This window comes from Myxocyprinus asiaticus, chromosome 5 (genome assembly GCF_019703515.2).
Source record: "Myxocyprinus asiaticus isolate MX2 ecotype Aquarium Trade chromosome 5, UBuf_Myxa_2, whole genome shotgun sequence".
Taxonomy (NCBI): Eukaryota; Metazoa; Chordata; class Actinopteri; order Cypriniformes; family Catostomidae; genus Myxocyprinus; species Myxocyprinus asiaticus.
In genome coordinates this window covers 14397389-14425155 of record NC_059348.1, presented here as the reverse complement: position 1 = coordinate 14425155, position 27767 = coordinate 14397389, and the positions used below count along the sequence as shown (strand labels likewise).

The window sequence follows — 27767 nt, the reverse complement described above, 5'->3', positions numbered from 1 at the left end:
TGATAATCACCTTGAACAAAATTGAAATATATATAATTTAAAAAAAAAATAGTCTCAAAATAAATGTGATAATTGACAGGTATTTGTTGACAAATTGTGACCTATAACTATTGGCCCAGTATCTACATGGTATCAATATAACCCCCCTGGGGGCCTTTTACCCCAAGTTAGGGAGCCTTTTACCCCAGGTGTGAGGTAAAAGTCTCCCTTGGCCTCTTTTTTATTTTTTTTATTTATTTTTTTTTTTAATTTTATTCAAAAGAACATTCTGTTGTTATTTCTTTTCACACAAATTATGTTGCTTCATCAATATTCAATACAAATAAATGTACTGCTTGAATCGTGAGACACTTTGTGACCTGAAAAAAAGCACATTTTCCTTAAGAGGTGCCTTTAGACATGCTGTACCCTACTAGAGAGATGAAACTAGCACAGCGTAGGAGATTGGTTGCTATGTATGGACAACTGTCAGATATACAGTTTAGCGATCATTATGCAAATATATCTGTTGTTTTGACCAATAAGTATAGAGGATTCCAGACAGCCTTGTAATTCAAGGAAGTTTCATGCCATTTTTTGTAAAAGTTTTATATATATATATATATATATATACACACACACATTAATGATAGACAATATAAAAATAACAATTTACTGCATATTATGACAAAAATAAGGATAAAGCTCCTGCAAGTAAATCCCAAAAAAACACTTATAAGGTTATACAAAATACATGTATAATAAAAATGGTAATTGCTTTGCATTATCATAGTCGTACACAAACATATATTTTCTTTGTTTTACTAGCACACACACATACACAATCTCATATACATGTGTGAGTGAGTTACGCATCAGGTGTGTAATTTTGTGGGCACCCGCATGTCACCCCATGCCCAGTGCTTCCCTGACGCCTGCAGCAATTAGTTTTCCATGACAGAGTAATCAGCAGGGGCCAGCACAGCCATAACCTACACTGAAGGTCACGTCCCAGATTCCTCCAGGGAAAGAGAGCAAGACATAAATAAGTGACGAGTGAGATAAAAATGACGGTCATGGATGAGCAAAGATAGAGATGTAGAGGAGGAGACGCTGTACATCATAGGTGTGATGGAGGAGAACATGCACACAGCAGGACAGGAGCCAAAAGAGCCAGTTAAATTAGAATTTTGATAGGTACCAAAACTAGTGAACATACATGAACAAACAATTTTTTAGTATTTTTTTGTATTTTTTTTTAATAGTTTTTCCTGTAGAGGCCATCTATTAACCTTAGTTTACAAGTCAGGGACTATATCTTTTAGCGAAAAGGTTGTACTTTGTGAATTTGCCGAATAAAAACATTTTAATGAAAATGTATCTTTATTATTATGCTTATTTTATAGTAACATTTTAATACAAGCAATAAGGCACTTGAAGGCCATGATACATTTTGAAAATAGTCACATCTGAAGGGTTTGCTGGTACTGTTACAACTTTTGCTGTGTCTATATTCGCAATATGCAGTATTTAATATAGAAAACAAAGCCTATTTTTAGAGCCATTAAGTTTTTTGGTATCAATTTACAATGAGGTTGTAATCATTGACATCAGTTAACTGCAGCACTTAACATGAACAATGAAAAATATTGAAACTGTAAAACTAAAACCTTAGTTAATGTTAGTTTCAATATATGCTAATACATTTTTAAAATGGAAAGTTGTATATGTTAACATTAATTAATGCATCATAGTAGTACCCCCTGGTACTGCCTTTCATTTTTGCTTATTTTAACTAAAACAAAATATACAACAGCTTATTTTTCACTGTAATAGAGCAAATAATAATAATAATCGTTTAAAAATCATTTTATTTATGCAAAAAAATTATTACATTTTTTTCTATTGATTTGTGGTTAAATAGGACCAGGACATTTCCTTGACAGGTTTTGTGAGAAACACTCCTGTTGCTTATTGAGTGTTCATGTTATGGTATATTATCATAAGTACTTACTGATTAAAAATAATGAACTACATGTACGTACTGTGTAATTATTTTGCAGTGCTGCTTGTACTGACATATTTTTATTGTTATTACTAATGTAGTCAACAATAATAACACATAAAATATGTAATATTATAAACATTGTAAAATGAAGTGTTATCTTTACATTTTCAGGTTTAGTGTGGCCTTTCATTGAATCCATTTTCCTTCTTCCCTGACAGATTTTTATCTTTGAGAATAACATCTACTACAAAGCACGAGTGAACAGTCCATCAATCCGCCTGGTTTCCACGGGCAGTCAGGGGGTCATATTTAATGGACTGGCTGACTGGCTCTATGAAGGTAAAGCCCCATAAGCATGAATAATAAAAAACCAGTGGAGTGTGTGTATGTAATAAAGGAGCTGCTGTGATTGTGAATGTCTGATGTGTTTACTCTGGGGGAAGGAAGTGTTTATTTGTACATATTGCTTTTGTGCATGTCTGACCCATGCTCAGACTCAGAACCGTTCTTCTGGAGTAGTACGGGTGCAGTTTGAATGTATTTGTATTTCTTTATAAGCAGGTGCATTGCTGGAATATTTCAGATTTTGAGCATTTGAATGTGACTCAGGGTGTCAAGATTATCCTGTCTTTTTCTCAGTTCTGGACATCTTGGACATGATCTAACTGGGGCTGTCGATTTAACCCGTTAATTCAGAGCAATTAATTATGTAAAATATAATGCGTTAAAAACATTAACGCAATTTAACATGCCCACTGACCCTTGTGTAAATTCCGTAATACAAGTAAGCATTTTCCTTCCGTCGGAGCAATTCAAGCTTGAAGTACATGTAACTTTGTGTTTTTACAAGCCACATCAGCAGGGGGCAGTCAGCACGCCTTAACAAACCTCACAAGCAGCTCTGCTACAGAATGAGAGCCAGTCACATATAGTGGTGGGGATTTTGATTCATACTAGTGACTTGTGTCTTTTGAATCCGTTCACCAAAAAGATTCTTTAGATTCGTTTTGCACATTCATAATTTGGGGATTATGTTTTGTGCATACCCATAAACTTGTCTTAGTGCATTTTTACCCCTTTCTCTCCTTGTTAAATGCAATTGACTGAACAAACAACTATAACTCCTCTTGTTCAGTCAGTCAGCAGATCCTCATTCACAGACGAGATCAGTGAGTGATTCATACTTTTTGTTCGTGAACGAGTATACATTCAGTTGAATGCTATTGGCTCATGCAAAGTCAGTCTTTACAGGCATAAAAAGCCAACAAAAGCAGTGTCGTGCTTCAAACTACAGCTTATTGGTTTTGAAAGGGAGAGACGTCAGTGAACCAAAAAATTTGAGGAAATGGATTGCTTTTGAATATAGGCTTGTTCAATGATATAGGTATAAATCAAACAACATATTGACTTCTAAAGCCACTTTTTTATTGTCTAATCAATGCTTTACTCATCTGCCACAATAATGCAATATGTTTCAATTTGAATATCTGAATTATTATACAATATGCATTATAATATATTTATAATTTCTTTAATTATGTACAGTACTATTTATATTGAATAATCTTAATGTGGGCCTTTCTCAGCATAATTGATCTGTGATTAATTATGATTATTTTAATTAATTAATCGGCATGTCATGTCATTAATTCAATTAACAATTTTAATCGATTGACAGCCATAGTTCTAGCGCAAAACATCATTGCAATGAAGAATATTGAAAGGTGAAGTGTGCCATTTCTGTGCCCCTAGCATCACCAAACAGAATTGCAAAAATAACTGTTTTCAAATAGGTTTCCCAAACACTCCCACTGCCATTGAATGGAGAAACAGTCGATTGGTGCCACTGGTTGACCCAATGTCACTGTATCAGGGGTGCATTTCCCAAAAGCATTGTTAGCCAACAATGGTCGCCAGTTCCAACATTACCAACACAGTTCAATGATTTGGGTTTTCCGAAACTGTAGTTCCTGTGGTTAGAATCATAGTTCCCTGTTAGTTAGCTGGATGGAGCAAACTTCGCTTCGCTGAGGCTTCTATATCTTTCATTCCATTTATATCTTTAATTTTGTCAACACTTTGTTTTCACACATTTAAGAAAACTATTTATTCTAGGGTTTTGCGGAAAGTGGCATTCTGAAATGTCATGTAAACACGAGTGCAGCAGTTTAAGGGTTTAAAGAGAAAGCTGTTTAGAGAAAGCACTTTATCACACATGGTTTCTGTCGAAGAACATGTCTTTTATGTATTTATGTAATGCATAAGTGGCTTTATACTGTATGTATGAGTGTGCATGTGTGTATGTGCTCAAGTGCATCGGGGAACATTGAAGTCTGATGTAGAGGGAAACCCCACTATTACAGCGCAATGCATCTGTTGCATTATAAACAGTGCATGCAGCTTTCTCACATTAAACGGCTTTCTGGTGTATGTGTAAATGAGCTTTTATAATTTAATATTAGCAGAAGTTATTACTCCACCCCCTGCATAACGCCATTAACGACAACTCTATGTTGTTGAACCAACGTGATTCGATTGGTGGTTTCGGGGAACAGTCGTGACTAGCTAGTTAATTTCCCCAGCAATGTATTGTACTATGGTGGTTAAGCAGTGAGTTACGCTGTTGTTTGGGAAATGCACCCCGGGATGCTCAAAAAAACAGATCAACATTTTAAACGCACCAAAGAACCATAGTTTATACACTTTTCAGCAGAATCAGCCTTCGAATGGCTTACTTATAGTTGTCTCTGCATATTCAGCTGGGAGAAGAGAAAGTATTTCAACATAAAAAAAAAAACTTTAACTATGACATAAGCCATTGCTTGTATCTCCATTCATACACTCATCACTTGATTATTCAGAAAAGTATGATGACATTTTTTTTTTTTTTTTATGAATAAGACTGAAGCATGAATGCTGGTGTCTGTCTGAACACATTCAAGGACTTTCTGAATGTTAGTCAAGATATGCAACATTCCTCAGTCTTTTTATTTTTATTTTTTTTTATCCCCGTTTCTCCCAATTTGGAATGCCCAAATCCCACTACTTAGTAGGTCCTCGTGGTGGCACGATTACTCACCTCAATCCGGGTGGCGGAGGACAAGTCTCAGTTGCCTCCGCTTCTGAGACTATCAATCCACGCATCTTATCACGTGGTTCTTTGTGCATGACACCGCAGAGACTCCCAGCATGTGGAGGCTCATGCTACTCTCCGCGACCCATGCACAACTTGCCACACGCTACATTGAGAGCGAGAACCTCTAATCGCGACCACAAGGAGGTTACCCCATGTGACTCTACCCTCCCTAGCAACCAGGCCAATTTGGTTGCTTAGGAGACCTGGCTGGAGTCACTTAGCACGCCCTGGATTCAAACTTGCGACTCCAGTAGTGGAAGTCAGCACCAATACTTGCTGAGCTACCCAGGCCCTAATATTCCTCAAACTTTAATTAAATCCCTGAGTTGAAATTTGATCATAAGCATATATAATCATAGATCTCCACATATCAAGCCACCACAGTGAGATAAACATTTTCCAATCCTTGTTAATGAAATGCAGATAATTATTAGAATTGTTTGTGTATGAACAGCAGTGGGATGTGAACTCCAGGTTTAATCTTTATATAATCCATTGTGCAACACTGGGATTTGAGCCAGTATACAAATATAATCTCCTACAATAAATTGGGATTGTATTATTCATAACAATTTTTGTTGCAGTTTGAAGTATTTTCATTAGGATTACGTATTTATAATGGCTTAAGGTTTTTGCTTGCGCCATTGCATCAAGTGTTTAATTATTTGTGTGCAAAATTGTATATGTTTAGTTAATTTGTAAAAAGAGTCTTGATGTCTTATCTTAGTTGCTTTGAACAACGGTCACAAAAAAACCCAAAAAATATTTGACAACAGAATGCCACACTGGACTAATCAGAATCAAGTATTGCGGAGAGTTGTGTTATAATATAGTTTTAGTCTCCTGTGTGTTTGTGTTCAGGTATGTATGGTTTACTATTCACTAGCACTATTCTAGATTATACACATGTAATTATGCTATAAATGTGGTTTATGAGGACACCTCAAGTGTGGTAAACCACAAATGTGTGTGTGTGTGTGGGGGGGGGGGGGGGGGGCAGGTTTAAGTGGTTTATGAGGACTTTTTTATATGTTATAAACTGGTAATTACAAGGGTATTATGCTATAAATGTGGTTTATGAGGACATTTCTAGTGTCCCCATAATTCAAATCGCTTAAAAAACATACTAAACGATGTTTTATTGAAAATTTAAAAATGCAGAAAGTTTTTTGTGAGGGTTAGGTTTAGGGGTAGGGTTAGGGGATAGACTCTATAGTTCATACAGTATAAAAATCATTATGTCTATGGAGAGTCATCATAATGATAGCTGCACCAACGTGTGTGTGTGTGTGTGTGTGTGTGTGTGTGTGTGTGTGTGTGTGTGTCTGTGCATGCTGATGGGTGCAGGTAAATCAGGCCAGAAGTTAGTGTGGTGATTGTGCTGTTGTTCAGAGCAGGATCAGTGTCACTGTTAAGCAGCAGTGTGGGTTTGACACTCACACACATGATTGCTCATTTATCAAATATGACACCTTCATCAGGACGTGTAGAGCGGAGCAGAGGTGCCACTGAGTGCTATTAAATAATCTTGGCTAGTTTCTAAGCAGACTATAAATTAGACTGATGCCATAAATTGATTGACTGTTTGAAATATGATTTTTTTTTTAAGACAGTTTATCATTGTTACATCATTTCACTCTCATTCAGCCATTTTTGTGCTATGTTTGCCAGTCCCTCTCGTGATAGTTCCTTATGTACAACCTCAGGGCTCTGGAAGCTATTTATTTGTTGTGATGACTACATCTACTTTTGAGGCATGTCGTACATGCTGTTAAATGGTGTAAAATAATTTTTTCCACACTGTTTCCTCATAGGCCCCTGCAGACATTCACATATATGTACAATCACTCTCTCTCTCACCCCCACATGTGCAAAACACAGTACTCCTTACTTGGATTTATATTGATACAGGCTTCAAAATTTCCACAAAATGTTCACTTTTGTGCTTTGGAGGAACAAAGTAAGGGAAGAAGCACAGAAGCTGAATCACAAGTGGCCATGAAAACCTTCACATAAACTTGCACAATAAATGTATAAATGTACTTAGAGAGGAAACATAATACTTTTTGTGTTCATAATAACAGTGTTTATATCATGTTAAACTGCACTCCGCCTGGTGGAAATACGTTTTATAGTTTGTATGACCAATTCGATCCCTTGTCTTGAAGAAAATTAGTTTTTCATAAGATTGCAGGCAAACAGATTGTTATATAACTGTTGTCTGTCATGTATGTCTGTTTGTGCATATAAATATATGTTTAATATGTATTACAGTACATCTATATGATTTAATGGTGTTTATCTGCCAATTGTTTTTGTCCCTATGATTCTCAGCTCTATAGTATTGTCATTTCCTGCTGCATAAGAGCACTATGGCTGCATATTTGTCTGTGGCACATGGTTAACATGTGGTTTTCATGCTCAGTAACTGGTTTTACCCTAAATGAATATCTCAGTCTGAGGCTATACTTAGTCACATTCTCATATTATGTTTGTTATTCTTCTCTTTGTAAAGGATCTCTACTGCCATCCTGTGGTTTCACATTTTCAAGACACAAAACATGTTTATCAAAACAGACAGAACAAGAGATTATATTGATTTACAGAGGAAACTTAAAGGGATAGTTCAGCAAAAAATGAAACTTTTGTTTTACTCACCACCACATGGTTCCAAACTTCTATTTTCTTTCTTCCATGAAGCACCAAAGGAGATGTCAGGCAAAATGTCTGTTTTGTTTATTTTTATTTATTTTTTACTGCAAATAAAAGTAGTTTATACAACTTGTGTACTATAATCCAAGTCTTGTGAAGCCACAGTAAAATTGGTTTGTACGAGGAACAAAACGAAATTGAAGTCATGATTCACTGATAATCTTCCCCTTGGAGACGTTCTGTATGTGTGACAGTTCAAATTTGATGCCTTCAAATGCGTTATGTCATGTTTGATGTCATTAACGCCAAAGGTCATTGGTTTTTGCGTGTCAAATGACCGATTGCGACGTCATGTGTTTGAAAACTAAAATGAGATTTGAGAGCTACATTAGATGGGAAGATTATCAATGTGTACTGTGCAAAAGTTGCACACTTTTAAGGTGTTTTTATCCACTTGTGTTGAATGGAAAACAGAGACTACGTCCACATTAATCCATATAAATTTGAATTTTCATTTCGAAACGCTCTCTGTCCACACTGGTGTTTTCAAATGTTTTCCAAAAGTTGCTCAGCCACACTGAAATGTCTGAAAATGCTTAAATCCCCTCACTGCGCATGCGGAAAAAGAAACATAAGAAGCGTGGCGTTTGAAGGAATGCAATGTTAAGGTTGCACAAAATAACATTTATCTTTATCAACATTATCAAAGTGGATAACAGGCACAACAATGCTGCTACAAAATAGGCCACCATCTTGATTGTTTTGGGGTGTATGGTCACTGAGTGACTGCGTCACCTGACAACAAATATGTTATTGTTTCTGAAAGCTCCATTTTCCCAGTCCACACTACAACGTGAATACAGCGTTTTCAAATTTATCCACTTGCAAGATCGTTTTCGAAAAGTTCAGTTTTCACTGGACAAAAACTCCATCTCAGTGTTTTTAAATAAAACATTTTAAATTAATCCAGATTAATGTGGACGTTGTCAGAAGTTCTGACATTCTGCATGAGATCCCCTTTCATGTTTAACCAAAGAAATAGTTATATTGTTTTGGAATTGCATAATGGGGGGGGGGGGGTGTGTGTAAATGATGACAGAATTTTGTGGTGCTGTGGTGCTAATGCAGGTCTTGCAGAGTTTGGCCTGTCATGTCCTGGTCCACTACGAGCAATACATTTTGAAGATGCTGTGTCAAGTTCAAATTGTCAAACTTTTAAAAACATGTCTCGAGTTACCTGCATTCTGTTTGATTCTGCTGCACTCCATCTAGCTGTGTTGGAACGCAAGAATAAATGGCCCTTAAGAAATGTGTCCAATCTGGGTCAGGTCAGTCCGATACCAACCTAATTACAGTGCTTCCTTAAAACAGATTTGACCACTAGTCGATTTTAAAATATGTAGTTTGCTCCTCCTTTTGCTTTTCCAAGGTTTAAAAAAAAAAAAAAAGAAAAGAAATCAGCAATGCCAATGTTCCCCTCGTATAGTTCAGGTTTTAATTGTTCCATAATGACTTAATGAGCTCTGGAGGTCCATTTTGCTGGTGCTACAGGAAGTCATATTTCACATTCTCTGGTGTCATGGCCATGCTGGTGCTGCTCTAACTCAGTGGCTGTCAGCTTTATAGAGTGATGAATGAGACTCCAGAGACAGAGGACTAATGCCAAACGGATGCGATAAATCAGACGCACTGCTTTTTGCTCATGTTACAGTTATGTATTTTGCAGCCTGCCCTCTGCCTACATTGCTTGAAAAGATATTTTATCTTCTAATGCACAGAAGCGTCTATGCATCTGTCAAACATACAGTCACTATGCAACAATGCTCCAAACTTGCAGGACATGCGTCACTTGTTTGTGTCCAGTGTTGACAGCCTTCATAATATAATAATGCATCAATTCTAGCATACTTGTTTATGATTTATAATTCAATTTTGTGTTTAATATATATATATATTTATATATTTATTTTTTTATGCTGTAGAGGAGATCTTCCAGAGTCATATCGCCCACTGGTGGTCACCGGATGGCCTCAGACTGGCATATGCCACCATCAATGATACTCTGGTGCCCAAGATGGAGATACCCATGTTCACAAACACACCATATCCCACTGGACAGGAGTACCGCTATCCTAAAGTAAATCTCTGCTGGGTCTTTCATAGATCAAAACAAGGTTTTGATGTCAAGGCAAATACCAAATTATATTTTTGCTGCTTTTGAAGGCTACTGCGGGAAATTAACACTATTTATAGGGTCTTATTCCAATCGAAAGCGACCAGTGCAATCCCTTCACAAAGGGCCGTTCCATCGAAAAAAGTATCGCAAGGAAATTATTTAGCTGTTTATGATCATGTGATTCTGGGTGGCAAGTCCTCACAATTAATTTATAAACCTGAGCTTTAAAATCCAAGCCTCAGATTTAACCCTTAAATGCATACCTCGGGTCTTTAGTGACCCGGAACTTCATTCCACCCCTTTACCTCATCCATTTTTGGGGGGGTTATTCCCCCACTTTTTTTGTATTTCTCAAAAAAAAAAAAAAAAAGATTTATGAATAGTGTAACAATAAAAAATATAAAAAAGCTGAAATATAAAAAATATGTATCTATTTTTTTTAGTAATTTGTTGCTTAATTACTAAAAATATATGGGTCATTAGTGACCTGAGATATGTAATAGTGTTGCAATTTATATTTTCACTACCATAAATCATATTTTTATTGTTATTTCATTTATGTTCTCTATCACAGGACATCTATTCTATTATTTTGTTATTAAATAAATTTTTTTACTACTCTAAAAATTACTACTAAATCATGTACATTTTCTGCACAACTATGGTCAATTACCAGTATCCCGTATGTGTGTAAACATACATATGATAAATGTTATTTGTTACTCAGGGTGGCGCTGTTGTTTCAGTGATTGGCTTAATTTACATTTGACATTGCTATTTGATGAAAAAGCAATGTGGAAGTAAACTACAGCAAGTGTAACACATGAACCGATTTATATTGCTATTGACATTTGGGCATATTACTGAAATTCTGTGAGTTGTATGTCTATTTAGATTCAATAAGTGCCTGAGGAAATATATATGTGTAACTTGTGTTAAGTGTAGCTGAATATGTGTTTTATAGCCAATTGCCTTTCTTAAGATTGCAATATAAAAATAATGAATCCCGTTCTATTGTTTGTTGCATCTTCTCTTTGATATATGAAAAATAAAACATCAAAACATAGCAGAATATATTCTATGGTTTTATTTTCTTTTAAATGCTTTGATAATGTTTCTCTATCTGGGCATTTTATAGATCAGTTTGTGATTGATATACATGCAGTATGTAATTATGTTTGGTGAAACGCCCATGCATTTAAGGGTTAAGATCTTACCTGGTATTTTTAAAACCTCAGTTGCTCTTTATGGCTAGCAACCAAATACCACACAGAGAGACAGTACGCATGCTGAAAGAAATTTGAACTGAAGACACAAAGAGGCAATATTTGATGCAAAATCTGTATTTGTCTCAACAATCTTAACATAAACATGAATCTTGCTGCTATGTTATCAATGTAGTACTCTGATTCAGAATGTTGCATTTTGTAGGCCTGAAAAAGTAATGGTAAATGCTTTAGTGAGTACAATTTTTGTTGTAATGCTCAGTTCTAAAATATTTAATTGGCCGGATATTGTTATTGTGTACAGAAAACTTTCTTGCAAGCCACAGTGATGTGCGATTTGTGAGCAAATTGTTCTTTTAAGATAATTCTCAAAAGGGTGCACCAATTCACAGATTTGAATGATCTTATGCAGTAATCACAAATCATAGGAAATGTTATGGAAATAAATTGGTCAAACAGTGAGAACAGGACATGAATATCTTACCGTTATTTATTTCACTACTCGGTGACTTTAAAGAAGAACTGCAGTGATGCGATCTCTGTTTCTCTCTGTAGGCTGGAGAGGAGAACCCTGATATTTACCTGTCAGTGGTGAGTCTAAATGGCCCTTTACACACAGTGAGGATGAGAAAACCAGAGGATCCCAGAATCAGGTTAGAATCTGCCAACAACCACAGAACAAGATGTGTTTGATTCTTTAGATTATTTGTTGCTTAGGCAATTTTGCAGTGGACCCAAGAAATAGTTGTACACTTAAAATGACATACAAATATCAAACCAAGTGGCATCTGTGAACAAATGATTCTAAACTTATTCTTAGAACTTCACTTTTCAGAGTCATTTTTGTAATTACTTTTAAGCAACTGGTGTAAGCTGATTTTTAGTGGATGTATGAATTCAGTTTCCCTGAAGTTCACACATGTGTACTAGCAGACTAACATGTTCCACTAATATTTGATTATGGTTGCGTAATATTTCTGAATTTAATTAATACTCAGGGTTCAATACAAGTTAAGCTCAGTCGACAGCATTTGTGGCATAATGTTGATTACCACAAAAATTAATTTTGACTCATCCCTTCTTTTCTTTAAAATAAGCAAAAATCTGGGTTCCAGTGAGGCACTTACAATGGAAGTGATTGGGGGCCAATCTGTAAACATTAAAATACTCAATGTTTCAAAAGTATAGCCACAAGACATAAACAATATGTATTAACCACTGATATGTAAATCTGTAGTGTTAACATGATTTTAGTGTGATAAAATTGCTTACTAAACTTTTCTGTGTAAAGTTAAAGCCAATTTTACAACTTAGTTGCCATGATGATGTAATTTCAACAAACCCTAAAATGACTGTAAAAAAGACAATTTAAACAACTTTACAGCTCAAATAAAACACAAGTTTTAACAGAAGAATTAATGTAAGTGCTTTTATAAAATTATCAGCTTCACATTTCTGCCTTTAAACCCTCCAAAATTTGGCCCCATTCACTTCCATTGTAAGTGCCTCAGTGTAACCTCGATTTTTGCTTTTTTTGAAATAAAACAAAGAAGGAACGAGTCGAAATTAACATTATGCCACAAATGCTGTCGATTGAGCTCAACTTGTGCTGGACACAAAATATTCTTTAAAGCCAATAGGTATCAACTTTGACCAAATGCCCTTTTTTTATATATATATATAAACACATTTACCCACAAAAATGTATGTGAATGTGACAGTTATGTTGTGGTTCGTAGTGATTATTCTTGCTCACATCTCTCTGCAGGAAGGAGTACTATATCACCATGGTGAAATGGGCAACCAGCACCAAGCTTGCAGTAAACTGGCTGAACCGAGGGCAGAACAACTCCATCCTCACCTTGTGTGAAGCCACCACAGGCATCTGCACCAAGGTGCCTTCTGAAAACTGAAAACTTCACCACCAGTCAAGTTTTGACACGCCTACTCATTCTTTATTAATACTATTTACAGTTCCACATTTTAGAATAATAGTGAAGTCATTACAACTATGAAATGGAATTATGTGAATTATGTGTCTACTGTTTTTAACTTCTTGAAAGTAGGCATCCTTTGCCTAGATTACAGCTCTGCACTCTCTGGGCATTCTCACAACCAACTTTGTGTTTTTTCTTCACTATCTGGTCCACCTCATCCATTTATGCCAAATGCAGGCACAATTTATAGTGTGTGATTTATTTTGTGGTGTGTTTTCAGAAACATGAGGATGAGAGTGAAAGCTGGCTGCACAGACAGGTGAGTCATGCATCTGGTTCACACTGAATCTCATTGCAGAGACACATACAGTGTGTGGGATGTGTGTGTGTTGTTCAAATGTCCGCTGACGTCCAGAGGCGATTCTGTCTGCAGAACGAGCCCCCGCTGTTCTCCAAAGATGGTCTGAGGTTCTTCTTCACGAGAGCCATTCCACAAGGGGGCAGAGGGAAGTTCTTCCACATATCCATGTCAACTTCTCAGGTGAGCTGTCGTTTTACTGTCATGCTTAACTACAAGAGCACTTGTAAAGGTTTAACAGGGTGTTAAATGTAAGAAGTGACTTTCTGTCGTGTGTTTCAGCCCAATAGCAGCACAGACACACTACAGTCCCTGACGTCAGGAGACTGGGATGTGACACAGATCTTGGCTTACAATGAAGATACCAAACTTGTGTAAGCAACAGTACACAAAGGAACAGTTCACCCCAAAATCCTTTACTTACCCTCATGTCATTCCAAATCTGTATGCTGTTGTTTTTTTATGGAATACAAAAGGAGAGTTTTTGAAGAATTTACACAAAGCACTTTTCCAAATGTGACAGTAGTTCATAAAATCCATGTGAAAAAAAAAGGACCAAAATTATAATTAAAGAACCATAAAAGTAGTCCACACGACTTGTGCACTATAGTACAAGTATTCTGAAGCCATACGATGGCATTCTGTGACAAACAGAACTTTGCATTTTTTTGTAATTTGTTTCCTTTAATATTTAGTCTGTTCAGTTGGAAAACATTCATCCGATCTGAAGAACGTTTGAACAGCGGTGACATTCATACGAGAGGTTGCTTTCACACTGTTATGAGTAAAAAGGTAGATATGGTGTCAGAAACATGTATGACTTAGAAATGCTTTGACAGATGAAACATGAATCCAATGATTACACGATTACAACAATAAATGGTTTGTCAATTATTTTTATGCGATTTGGGTAATTGCAAGTTTGTACGTTTGGAGCAGCAGAAATAGTTAACATTGTGTAAAATGCCATCTGAACATTTAGCTTAATGCTAAGCTAAAATGGTATTTCTAGCCCTTACATGCACCAGGTGTGAATATATTTTATAATGAATACTTTCAAGAAAATCCATGTCATATAATTTTTTTAAAAAAAAAAAAAAAGTAAGACCTTTAATATTGGGGCAATATTAATATTATTATGGGGGCCTGGGTAGCTCAGTGGTAAAGACACTGGCTACCACCCCTAGAGTTTGCTAGTTCGAATCCAGGGCATGCTGAGTGACTCCAGCCGGGTCTCCTAAGCAACCAAATTGGCCCAGTTGCTAGGGAGGGTAGAGTCACATGGGGTAACCTCCTCGTGATCACTATAATGTGGTTTTCGCTCTCGGTGGGGCACATGGTGAGTTGTGCGTGGATGCCACGGTGGATGACGTGAAGCCTCCACACATGCTATATATCTCCGTGGTAACGCACTCAACGTGCCACGTGATAAGATGCGTGGGTTGACAGTCTCAGATGCAGAGGCAGCTGAGATTCGTCCTCCTCCACCTAGATTGAGGCGTCACTACGCCACCACAAGGACTTAGAGCACATTGGGAATTGGACATTCCAAATTGGGAGAAAAAGGGGGAAAAAATAAATAAAAATAAAATATGAATATTATTAATAATATATATATATTGGATAGTTTTCCTGTAAAAAAAAAAAAAGAAAATAAAAATAATTAAAAACAAATTGTTTGTTTAAAACAATATACATTTACTTGAGAAGCAACACTGCATAAGATAGTTAGGCTTTTTTTTTTTTTTCAGTGAATGTATTTTTAAGTGTATTTTGACTTACTGTGAAGTGAAAAAAATCTGCCAGTGCTAAAGAAGTAATCCAAAGTATTTAGATTATGTCACTGAATTTGAGTAATCTAACAGAATACGATACAAATTGCCATGGGCGTTACGTGTTTTAAAAAGTGGTGGGGACAGTGGGAAAGTTTAGGGGGGTGCCGGTTGTGACATCACAAATCTCATGAATGTTAATGTTAATTATACACAGATAATTTCAAATAATTTTTTACTGTTTTGATAAATAGTCATTCTTGATGACCAATTCAAGTGCTCCAATAAATATTTCACATGAAGAATTTGATAACTTTATCCCTATATCTGCAACTGCTGGCCCTGGGATTTTGTTAGTCTGTGGATAAATACATGTTTCAACAAATTTCTACACATGATGACTGATTGGTCTTGGTGTAAAGTTTTTGTCTCTTGTACAAGGTGTTGCCACCCTAATATAACTTTGTATTACAAAAAAAAAAAAAAAAAAAAATACATCTGTGCATCTTTGGATGTATATCATGAATCGTGACATACACTATATTGCCAAAAGTATTCGCTCACCCAACCAAATAATTGAATTCAGGTGTTCCAATCACTTCCATGGCCACAGGTGTATAAAATGAAGCACCTAGGCATGCAGACTGCTTCTACAAACATTTGTGAAAGAATGGGCCGCTCTCAGGAGCTCAGTGAATTCCAGCGTGGTACTGTGATAGGATGCCACCTGTGCAACAAGTCCAGTCGTGAAATTTCCTCGCTACTAAATATTCCACAGTCAACTGTCAGTGCTATTATAACAAAGTGGAAGCGATTGGGAATGACAGCAACTCAGCCACGAAGTGGTAGGCCACGTAAAATGGTCAGCAGATGCTGAGGCGCATAGTGCGCAGAGGTCGCCAACTTTCTGCAGAGTCAATTGCTACAGACCTCCAAAGTTCATGTGGCCTTCAGATTAGCTCAAGAACAGTGCGTAGAGAGCTTCATGGAATGAGTTTCCATGGCCGAGCAGCTGCATCCAAGCCATACATCACCAAGTGCAATGCAAAGCATCGGATGCAGTGGTGTAAAGCACGTCGCCACTGGACTCTAGAGCAGTGGAGACGCGTCCTCTGGAGTGATGAATCACGCTTCTCCATCTGGCAATCTGATGGACGAGTCTGGGTTTGGTGGTTGCCAGGAGAACGGTACTTGTCTGACTGCATTGTGCCAACTGTGAAGTTTGGTGGAGGGGGGATTATGGTGTGGGGTTGTTTTTCAGGAGCTGGGCTTGGCCCCTTAGTTCCAGTGAAAGGAACTCTGAATGCTTCAGCATACCAAGAGATTTTGGACAATTCCATGCTCCCAACTTTGTGGGAACAGTTTGGGGATGGCCCCTACCTGTTCCAACATGACTGCGTACCAGTGCACAAAGCAAGGTCCATAAAGACATGGATGAGCGAGTTTGGTGTGGAAGAACTTGACTGGCCTGTACAGAGTCCTGACCTCAACCCGATAGAGCACCTTTGGGATGAATTAGAGCGAAGACTGCGAGCCAGGCCTTCTCGTCCAACATCAGTGTCTGACCTCACAAATGCGCTTCTGGAAGAATGGTCAAAAATTCCCATAAACACACTCCTAAACCTTGTGGAAAGCCTTCCCAGAAGAGTTGAAGCTGTTATAGCTGCAAAGGGTGGGCCGACATCATATTAAACCCTATGGATTAAGAATGGGTATAGTGTATGTGTTCGCATTTTGCTTGCTGATTTAACATTGCCGCTGTCACCTGTCACTCAACCTCACTTATAACAGCCACAACGAGCACTCATCATAACATTCAAAATAATGCATTCCAGCATTGGATCACTACTTATTAAAACATACCTGAATGAAATGGAGACTCCTGCTCAAGAACTGGCAACGTTTCTTCTGCAATAGACTCTAACCTAGTGGAAGCTATTTCAGAAAGTGGTAAGGATGAAATTGGCCAAGGCAAAAAGTGGTAGGGACATCTCCCACCCGTCCCACCCATTAATGACACCTTCGCAAATGACATTTGACAGCATGTATTCTGTAATATGTAGTGGAATACACTGTAAAAGTAACACTCCCAACCCTTCTGACGGCACAAGATATGTGAGAATCATAATGTTTGATGTCATTTACACCCAACCTGGATTGTGTATATAGAGGATTACACTTGGGTTACCGAAAGTCTCGTGAGAGCCGCATGTGACATTCACACACTGTGTTCATTTGGAGTCCCACAGAAATCTACAACTACCCTCACCCTTAAACCTAAACCTAACTCTAACCTTAGTAACAGCGACTAAGACTCTTGCGAGACTTTGGCTGCCGGAGGGTTACCTATGAAACACAGCCTCCAACCTGCACCATCGGCACCATATTTGTTTTGACAGCTTTGGTGGAGGGCAAGATTTCAGTGAATAATGACTTAAACTTCTGGAAAAGAGGTCCATTAAGATTCTTCAAAATATCTTATTTTGTGTTCCAGAAAGAAAGTCAAACAGGTTTGCAACCACATGATTGTAAGTAAATATTGAGAATGGTTTTCTGTGACATTTCATGATATCATAATGACTTTGCAGCTACTTTCTGAGTACAGAAGACAATGCAACACGCCGACATCTCTACAGGTATGATAAATTACAGTACATCCATGAGTGAAAAACTATGTCATACAGTGAAGTGTTTGAAATCTTTACACTGATGATGTGTTCTGTGATTTAGAGCCGAAACCACAGGCTCCTTCAATCGACGCTGTCTTTCCTGTGAATTCAGCTGCGGTTATGTCAGTGGAACGTTCAGTCCAGATGCTAACTACTTCCTTCTCAACTGCAAAGGTCTGTGGTCTGTACGCTAAACCGAATAATTCCCAGGCAACCAATTTCCTACATAGCTGTACTAGTTTCCTGTTTTTCATATCACTTTGCAGTGTCTTTTTCCACTCGTTTAATAAAATAATTGAACTCAAATGAATATTTCATGCACATTTATTTATTTACTAGTTTGCCATGTAATAAGCAGCTGGTCATTATTCATTATTCACACCAGACGGTCATTATATATATAATTATTGAAATGTAGCATTAAAATTTTGTGAATAGAAAGATAATGCAAATTTTAATGACAAAGTTACAGAATATTTTTTTTCTTCCATTCTTGTAAATTGTGTTGTTTTTGCTCTTTGTTTCATTGTGTAGGTTTTTCTTGTTTTAATTTTTCACATGTTATTTGAGTCTTCTTTGGCTCACTGGCTCTCTCACTGATCTAAGTGTATTAGTCATGAAATTACCCTGCTGTGTTTTTCATCAACACAATAAACTGCGGTTGCCATGGCCACTGATCTGCTTAGCGGGGTCTGTTGTGAAAACAGAAAGGTCAATGTTTGTGTTATTAATTAGATGAACTGAGTCTTATGGGCCATGCTGCCTCACCCGGACCTCATGAGGTGCAACTCCCAACAGAATAACTGAGAAAAGATGGATAATTTCACTTAAAGTCAATTCCACCTGTTGTGGTGATTAAATCAAGTGTTTTTATAGAGGTCAGTTTTAGGCTCTGTTATATTGTTCAATGTTCAGTTATCTAGAAATGTCTCTTTATTTTCCAATAGAGCAATAAGCCATGAGAGGTTATGCGTTATTGTGATTTTACCACGAGTAAGAGGTATTCTTAAGCTCAACATGGAGCCTAAAACCCTCTTAACCAAGGTAAATCACAGTAATGCAAGGTCTGAGGTGGCTTTTTGCTTCCAATGTTCAGTAAATAGCTAACCTTGATGGTGGTGGAAACTTTTTCAGCCATTTTGCATTTTGTGAGGGTTGACCAGAGTGAACAGAGAAGCCTTGGGAATGGTCCCCATCTCTGATGAACGGGGTTGGAAATCAAGAAAAGTTTTTATTATTCTATTGTACAACCCGTTCCATTTTATTTTTTTATCCCGGAACCCCACCACACCACCTCCCACCCCTCTGCACTGCCTGTAATTACGCCACTGACTCTTATGCAGGGACTAAAAACTAAATGTTTTTCAAACTATATTTTTTCATTCCGGTTCAGAAGTTCTGCATCTTCCTATCCAAATGGTAACTGGTTAGAACAAAATAAAACAACAGTTAATAAAGTTATTTTTAAAATGACAGTACTCTGCGCTAAGGGATGGGTGAAAAACCAGTTGCAGTGTTTCCAGATCTCGCAAGAGAAACAAGCAACATGGTCTGGAAAAACAAGTTCAAATAGGCCACTTGCCTCACCAAAATAAGCAAAAATAAGCTATTAATTTTTTTTCCTGTGTACAGTTAATTAATAGTTAAGTATAATTTTAATTACAGATCTGCTTCTCAGTCAAAACCCGGCAACATCGGAGTCATGTGACGCCATGCGAGGAGCGGACGTTAGAGTGACGATCTCTGCACACTTTGCTAGTTTTTAATAATTTTTGTGCTATAATCTGGTGAGATTTGATACACCCTGCTACATATTTGCTCTTTGAAGTCAGTATGTCAAAAAATTCAAAATCCTCGGGCTCTGGAGATATTAAAAGACACTCACTTGCTCAAGCTGAAACCTCTGATGGGCCTGCGGACCAGGGACTCAGTTTGGATGGTGCGGCCGGAGGAATTCAATGTCAACTGTCCAACATTTTTGTGATGCTGACGAAAGTTGCTGCTGACTTAGAAGATCTCGCTGTAATACGTCGATCAATTACGGCGATGGAAACAAAATTCTCTGAGTTGGTTACAAGAGTGGCGGATGTTGAGAAGCTAATTGATTATCTGGAGTCATCGGAGAGGGAATTATCTGATAATCCGCTGGCGACCAAAGTTGATTTGGAACATGTTCTTGAAAAACTTGAAGATCTTGAGAATAGGAGCTGCAGGAATAACATCCGAATTGTTGGAATTCCTGAGCATGATGAGGGCAGAGATATGGTGAATTTCCTAGACGAGCTCCTCCTGAGTCTGCTCAACATAACAGGCAATAAGCTGGAAATTGAGCGAGCTCACAGGGTTCTGGCTTGTAGATCGGCTGAGGGAGACAGGCCCTGATAAATCCTGGCCAAATTCCTGAGATCATCCGATAAAGATCTTGTGTTACGTGAGGCGAGGAGCAAAGGAAAGCTATCTTGGAAGAATCACAACATTTTCTTGTTCCCAGACTTTGCGAATTCGACAAGAGAGAAACATGATCAATTCAAGGAATGCAAGAAACTGAGTAAGCCATTTGGTGTTTCTCATTTGAGTGGATTGACTCGCTGTACTTACTCTTGTCTGTCTGAGGAAGCTGGGCACCATTTTTGTTTCTTTTGTGTTGGTTCTGCCTAGCGGCTGGAGTTTGTTTTGTGGAATAACAATCCTTCAAGAAACTTTTGCATTGAAGGAAGATCGCTTTTACACTGAAGTTCCCGGCCAGTGATAAGGATGACTGCAAAATATCTATATGCCTATAACAAGCGATGTCTTTTATAGAGTTGATGGACTGAGGAAATCATGGTGTGTTTCTTATGTGGCCTCTGAGTCAGCTTGACTTGTTAAATATACACTTGACCGTCCGAGGAACAAGAACACCTGTTTTGTTTCTTTTTGTGCTGGTTCCGCCTAGCGGCTGGAGTTTGTTTTGTGGAGGAGCATACCTTCGGAACAGTTGTGGTTGAATCTGCTTGTTCTTTGTGCTTATGACGTCTATTGGCTGGAGTTTGTTTTACAAAGTATTTTACTTGATACTTTTAAATATCTCAAACAGGTTAAAGATAAATTAGGAAGTGTCATTATTGTTTTAGCTGAAATTCAGGGCAAAGGCTGATTTTGGCTAATATTTACACACCTAAAGTTGATGATCAGGGCTTTTTTATAGATCTTGAAGGGATGTTGCATGCCGCTGGCACCACTCATGATATAATATTGGGAGGAGATATTAATCTTTTGATGGATCAGTCCTTGATCATAGTGAAGCAAAAGTGTGTAGGCCCCCTAGAGCAACATTGACGCTTCACATGATATGTAAAAATCTTGGTCTTACAGATATTTGGAGACTTTTGAACCCATCTGGTAGGGACTATACATTCTTTTCATCAGTCCATAAGATTTATTCTAGAATAGATTATATAAATATATATATATATATATATATATATATATATATATATATATATATATATATATATATAAATCCCTCATTTCATCTGTTGTTGATTGCTCAATTGGAAACATTTTATTCTCAGATCACACCCTGTTGTGTTTAGAGGTGTTGCCACATATGGAGAAAAAGAAACCATATAGTTGCCACTTTAATGAACCCCTTTTGCAAAATCCTGATTTCCAACAAATGTTAAAGGCTGAAATCAATGTCTATATGGAGACCAACTGGTCCTCAGTATCCTTTGTGGGCATGGCTTGGGAGGCACTTAAGGTGGTTCTTAGGGGTCAGATCATTCAGTATGCCTCATTCATCAAAAAATCAAAAGCACGAGAACTTGTGGAGTTGGAAGGAAATATTAAAAGTGCAGAGGAAGAGCTGAAGCGACGAATGTCATCTGATGGCCTCAGAGAATTGACCCGATTGAAATACAGGTATAATACTATTTTGTCATGGAAGGTGGAGTTTTGGTTATTCAGGGCAAGACAGTCATACTTTGAGTCGGACGACAAAGCAGGAAAACTTTTGTCTAGATATATAAAACAGAGAGAGTCTTTTCTACCATTCCCTCAGTGATATCTGCTGGTGGTGAAATATTTACCTCGGCCTTTGATATTAATGATGCTTTTAAAGAATTCTATCTTGATCTTTATAGTTCCATGTCTTTGTCTACTGATGAAGATATTAGAAACTTTGTGGAACCATTAGAACTCCCTAAACTGATCATTGAGCAAAAAAATTATCTTGATTCTGAGATAAACTTGGAGGAGCTTGACGAGGTAATTAAGGCCCTGCCTACTGGCAAGACTCCAGGGCCAGATGGCTTTGCTGCTGAATTTTTTAGATCTTATGCTACAGAACTGGCTCCACTTTTGTTAGAAGTTTATACGGAATCATTAAAGAATGGAAAGCTTCCCTCAACCATCACACAAGCCCGGATCAGTCTGATTCTTAAAAAGGACAAAGATCCAAGCGAGTGTAAAAGTTACCGTCCAATTTCCTGATCCAGCTAGATGTAAACATTTTGTCAAAAATGTTGGCTAACCGATTTAGTAAAGTTATGACATCTCTTATACATATAGATCAGGTGGGGTTTATTCAGGGCCACAGCTCTTCTGATAACATTAGGTGTTTCATCAATATCATGTGGTCATTAGCGAATGATCAGTCTCCGGTTGCTGCCATCTCACTTGATGCCGAAAAGGCGTTTGATATGGTAGAATGTGATTATCTTTTTAAGATTTTGGAAATGTATGGGTTCGGGAATATATTTATTGGTTGGATTAAGTTACTTTATAGATGCCCTGTAGCAGCGGTACAAACAAATGTATCAATTTCAGATTATTTTACTCTGGATAGGGGCACTCGGCAGGGTTGCCCTCTTTCCCCGTTATTGTTCTGTCTTGCCCTGGAACCATTAGCAGCCACGATAAGAAAGGAGGATGATTTTCCAGGGGTGGTGGCAGGAGGTGTGGCGCATAAGCTTTTGTTTACGCAGATGATATTTTATTATTAATCTCTGACCCTACTAGATCTATGCCTTGCCTACACAGAATTATTAATTCCTTTTCCAAGTTCTCAGGATACAAAGTCAATTGGTCTAAATCCGAAGCTTTGGCTCTGACAGCATACTGTCCAGTAACGGCCTTCCAGCCAGGCGCCTTCCAGTGGCCCAAACAGGGTCTTAAGTATTTGGGTATTTTATTCCCAGCAAATTTGTTAATTTTGACCCTTTAATAAAAAGGTTTTCGAGCGATGTGGGCAGGTGGGCTTCATTACATTTATCTATGATTGGGAAGGTTAATGTTATTAAAATGAATTGTTTTCCAAAATTCAACTACCTGCTACAGTCACTCCCTATAGATGTCCCCTTCTCTTATTTCAAGCAATTTGATAGCATAGCGAAGTCCTTCATTTGGAATGGTAAACGTCCCAAACTACATTTCAACAAATTACATAGGCCGATTGACAAAGGTGGGCTAGACCCAAGATTTGTTTTATTATTATGTGTTCGGTCTCAGGCATTTGGCTCATTGGTCACTTCCACCTGAAAGAGTCCCTCCCTGGTTTTCTATTGAACAGGAAGTCCTTGCCCCTATTTCGCCATTGCAAGGCCTATCGATCAAACTAACCGGAGAAGTTAAGTCACACCCTGTTATCTCGCATTTGCACGTGATTTGGACAAGAGTGGCCAGAGTGTTTAATTCGGACATTTAAATGTTGCCTTGAGCATATGGCTGAACCCCAAATTATGTATCAACAAGTTCCCTTTCTGTTGGTCAGAGTGGATTGTGAGGGGGGTTACTACACTCGGCGCCCTGTATGAGAGTGGAATGTTGAGATCTTTTGAGAATTTGGGTCATCATTTTGGGATTCCCAGATCTCAGTTTTATAGGTATTTACAGCTGCGCCACATGCTCTGTACCGTTTTTGGGAGTAGCACACACCCCCCTAAAGCGGCGGATGCTTTGGGAGAGGTGATGAGGCATCAGTGTATTACTCCCTGTTAATTCAGAGTCTGGGGGACAGAGCTTCAACTTCTCTGAAGAGATTATGGGAGAAAGATTTAAACTTGGTATTGGAGGAAGGAGTGTGGGCTAGAATTCTAAAAAATGTCAAGTCCCTATCTAGAGATGCAAGGGTTCGCCTTATGCAGTTCAAGATTTTACATAGATTCTATTGGACCCCCTCTAGACTGTATAGGCTTGAGCTTAAAGATACACCTACCTACTGGCGATGCCAATCAAAAGATGGAGACACAACCCATGTCTTTTGGGGGTGCATTAAGATCCAAGGGTTTTGGTTGAGGGTTCAAAATTTTGTATGTGATGTCTTGGGCACTTGGATTTCATTTTGCCCCAGACTCTGTATTTTGGGAGATGGGGCAAAAATCAAATTGGAGAATAAACATGTGGAGGATTGGGTCCTAACCTGTGTTATGGTCACCAGACAGGTGATTTTGAGGGGTTGGAAGTCGGTTGGAGCACCCCCGTTTCAGGAGTGGTGCTCAGAGATGGGGAGAGTGGCAGCCTTAGAGGAGGGGTCTTATAGAAGATTAGGGAATCTGGATTTGTTTGTAGGAAAATGGGGTGGATATTTAGCGTTCTTGGAGGGTTCTCAGGTGGAATAGTGGAGAGAGAGGGGTAATTGTCAGTGTGTGTGATTTTTATATTTTTATATATATGTATTATTTTTTCTTTTTTCTATTTTTCTGTCTATTAGTTGTTTGGTTTTTGTTTTCCTTTATATGTGTTCATGTAAGACCACAGAGGTGTTTGTTGAGGTTTTGGGTGGGGTTGGGGATGGGGATGAGGAGGGGTGGTAGTGGGTGTTAAAAGTTGATTTTCTGTATTTTTGTTTTTCTGTGTTTTAATAAAAATACAAATGTTAATCATAAAAAAAAAAATAAAAAAAAAACGGCAGCATCAAATCCGTATTAATGCATCTTATGTAACAATAATTCAGTAAAGACTTGGAAACAACTGAGAATTTTTTTACCTTTAATAATGTTTTCCTTGTATCTGATTTTTTTTTTTTTTTTAATCTACAGTGAAGCCATTGAAGCCTAATTCCCGAATGAATTACTCTTATTAGTCGGTTTGTTGAAATTACAGTGCCAAACATACACCGTGAGTAGTCCGATTTAGTCCAGTTCATGAGCTAATTAATCTATGAGTTCTTTTAAATTTATTGCGCAAAACATACAGCGCGAACAGTGTAGTCTGATTCCCAAACAAATTAGTTTTATAAGCCGGTTCTTTTTTAGTGAATCAAAAATTGCAAGAATTTCATTTCATCATGTCCGACTTGAAATGAACCTAGAATTGTTACTGAGTTATGTGTAGGTATAAGGCTTGTGAGACATAAATACTGGATTTTACTGGATTACTGGATGATTGTTGATATGACAAAATGTAGTTAAAGATACAGATTATGAGTTTTGTTGTAATTAGTGGTATTTTATGAAAATAAATGGAAAAATAAATATCTTGAAGGAGTAGTTCACCCAAAAATGTTAATTTTCTCATTTCCTCACCCTTAAGCTTCTCAAATTCTTATGACTTTATTTATATTTGAATGGAGTTATATCCATCAACACAAGTAAATCCAAAAATAAATCCATGGCAACCAACCAAACGAGCCTTGGGATTATTTTGGAAATAAGTATTATTCTTTTTCTAACACATTTGCTGATATGCTGTTTAAGTATTTAGGGTTTTTAGAGATGACAAAAATTTCAGGGCCATACAAATATCAACTTAAATACTCACACCGCTCATACAACCTGTCTGAGCACTTGTTTGAGAACCTATGCTCTAGTGTAGCATTCGCCCTAACACGTTCAACACTTTTGAGATTAGATGGCCCATACGTCTGGCACCTTCTATAAGGTTTCACTATTATTGTGACATGAAAATGTCAGAAACGAATCCTCACCTCTGTTTCTTGTGTTTTGTCTCTGCAGGCCCCAGTGTACCGTACTCAGCAGTGTACAGCATAACAGACGGACAGTATCACAGTGAGTACTCTGCATTTATAACACTATCGGCAAATAAAGACACTTGATCAGATTCACCTTATCAGCCTTGAACTGAAGATGCTTCCCTGTGAGAACAAAGAGCTTGTTTTACCACCCAAAGGACATGATAGAAATTCAGATATGCGTTTTATCAAGAGTGTTGAAAGGCAAAAGAGTGCTCGTAGATAACTAATACACAACAAGATTGGAGATAAACATTTAGATGAATTGCTTTAACACAGCGTCCTCAGATTCTCTTCTGCACAAATTATAATTTTCCTTCAGGGAAAGACTAAAAAGGACACAACAGGCTGATTGCACTTTCTCCCTGCATCCCAGTGTAGTTGCTTTGTGATTGGAAAGTTGCCAAAAAGGAAAGTTGTTTCAGAGACCAACATTTTTTGTGAAAGATTAAAAAGATAAGCTTTTGTTTCTTTGGAAGACGATGCTTCAGAAGACTTTTATGTATTTCTTGGATAGATCTGACCAAGGCCGTAACCATGTCTTGAACACTGAGGGGGACCAAACCATTTTGGGGGTGTCCTCGGTGCTTTATTCAGAAAATTATCGCATTTACCGCATTTACTATTTTAAAGGCTTTAAATGCGTTAACGGTTTTTAAATGTGACCAAAATTTGATCATTTTTGGTTTTAAATATATTTTTTTAAGTTCACACTGTACACGACAAACACTGTGTCTGCATTGCTAGCAATTTTATTAGCTATTTCAGTCATCTTTTCTTTCTTTTTTGTGCTGTGTCAAAGAAAAGACAAATATAATTTGAATTTCTTTTAATCACTGATCTATCTGTGAAATGACATGACATCAGCTGGCTAGCAAAAAGAAAATACACAAAATTATTTACTGTCCTCAAGTCGTCCCTCATTGTTTTTTCCCCCCATAGAATCTTAAAACAATCTTTTCTTCAAGAATCCTAATGCTGCTCTTTTACATACAAAAACAGTTAATATTGACCACTGCTGTCAAGGTCCAAAGAGGGGGAAAAAAAAATCATCATTAAAATACCATAAAAGTAGTCCATACAACACATAGCTGTTGTATGGCCCCAGAATGCTTGGAATACAATGCACTTGTCATATGGACTACTGTTATGATGTCTTTATACTGAACCTTTAATAATGCTTTATAGTATTTGTCCTTTATGAAGCTTGACAGCTCCTGCTCACTATAAACTGTTATTCTATGGAATAGAGCTACTTAAAATATCTATATTTATGTTCCAAGGAAAAGTAACAGCATATGGGTTTTGAACAACATAAGGGTGAGTAAATGAGTGAGTAAAAGTACATTTTCCATTTTTAGGTGAACTACTCCTTTAACTGGTGGCTCATCCTCAAAATAAAATGGTCTCTTTTAAAAGAAGACTCTTAAGAAATGCTGTACAAAACTCAGAATTAAAGACAAAGAAATGATTTAGGAAATCTTATAATTACCTAATAATATTTGCATTAAAAATAAATGACACTGTCCTTGTCACAACCTAAAAACTCAACTGAAGCCACAAATCACAGATCTTACATGTTCTAGTTTTAATCTGAGGGTGATAACACTCTACTTTGTGTTTTATCAATCATTTTCTTAGACAATATCAAGAGAATTTTCTAAAATTCCAGATAACCACATTCATTCAGTTCCTTTACAATATACACACATTCACGCTTTATCTTAAGCCTGATGTGCTGAAAACGGCTCCGTTAATGTTTTCACATTCACAGTTATTAATGACATCCGAATCACATACTGTACGTGACATATTTTCAATTTAAAACGGGGAATTTCGCAAAATGGAGAATAGTTTGCACCCTTGGAAATTATTACGGTTGGTACAACATTATAATCATAAA

The 27767-nt window shown here is 37.4% G+C and overlaps 1 protein-coding gene across 2 annotated transcripts in view; it reads left to right on the top strand.

Annotated features, from left to right (window-relative positions):
- LOC127441627 (dipeptidyl aminopeptidase-like protein 6) overlaps positions 1-27767 on the top strand; it is a 220770-nt gene that overhangs the window by 184303 nt on the left and 8700 nt on the right. For both annotated transcript variants that reach the window (XM_051699245.1, XM_051699244.1), the window contains 10 exons: positions 2206-2326; positions 9758-9912; positions 11733-11830; positions 12946-13072; positions 13395-13433; positions 13548-13655; positions 13755-13846; positions 17833-17880; positions 17975-18087; positions 25848-25901. In XM_051699245.1, coding sequence (XP_051555205.1) covers positions 2206-2326; positions 9758-9912; positions 11733-11830; positions 12946-13072; positions 13395-13433; positions 13548-13655; positions 13755-13846; positions 17833-17880; positions 17975-18087; positions 25848-25901 — 955 coding nt within the window. The remainder of the gene's footprint in view (positions 1-2205; positions 2327-9757; positions 9913-11732; positions 11831-12945; positions 13073-13394; positions 13434-13547; positions 13656-13754; positions 13847-17832; positions 17881-17974; positions 18088-25847; positions 25902-27767) is intronic.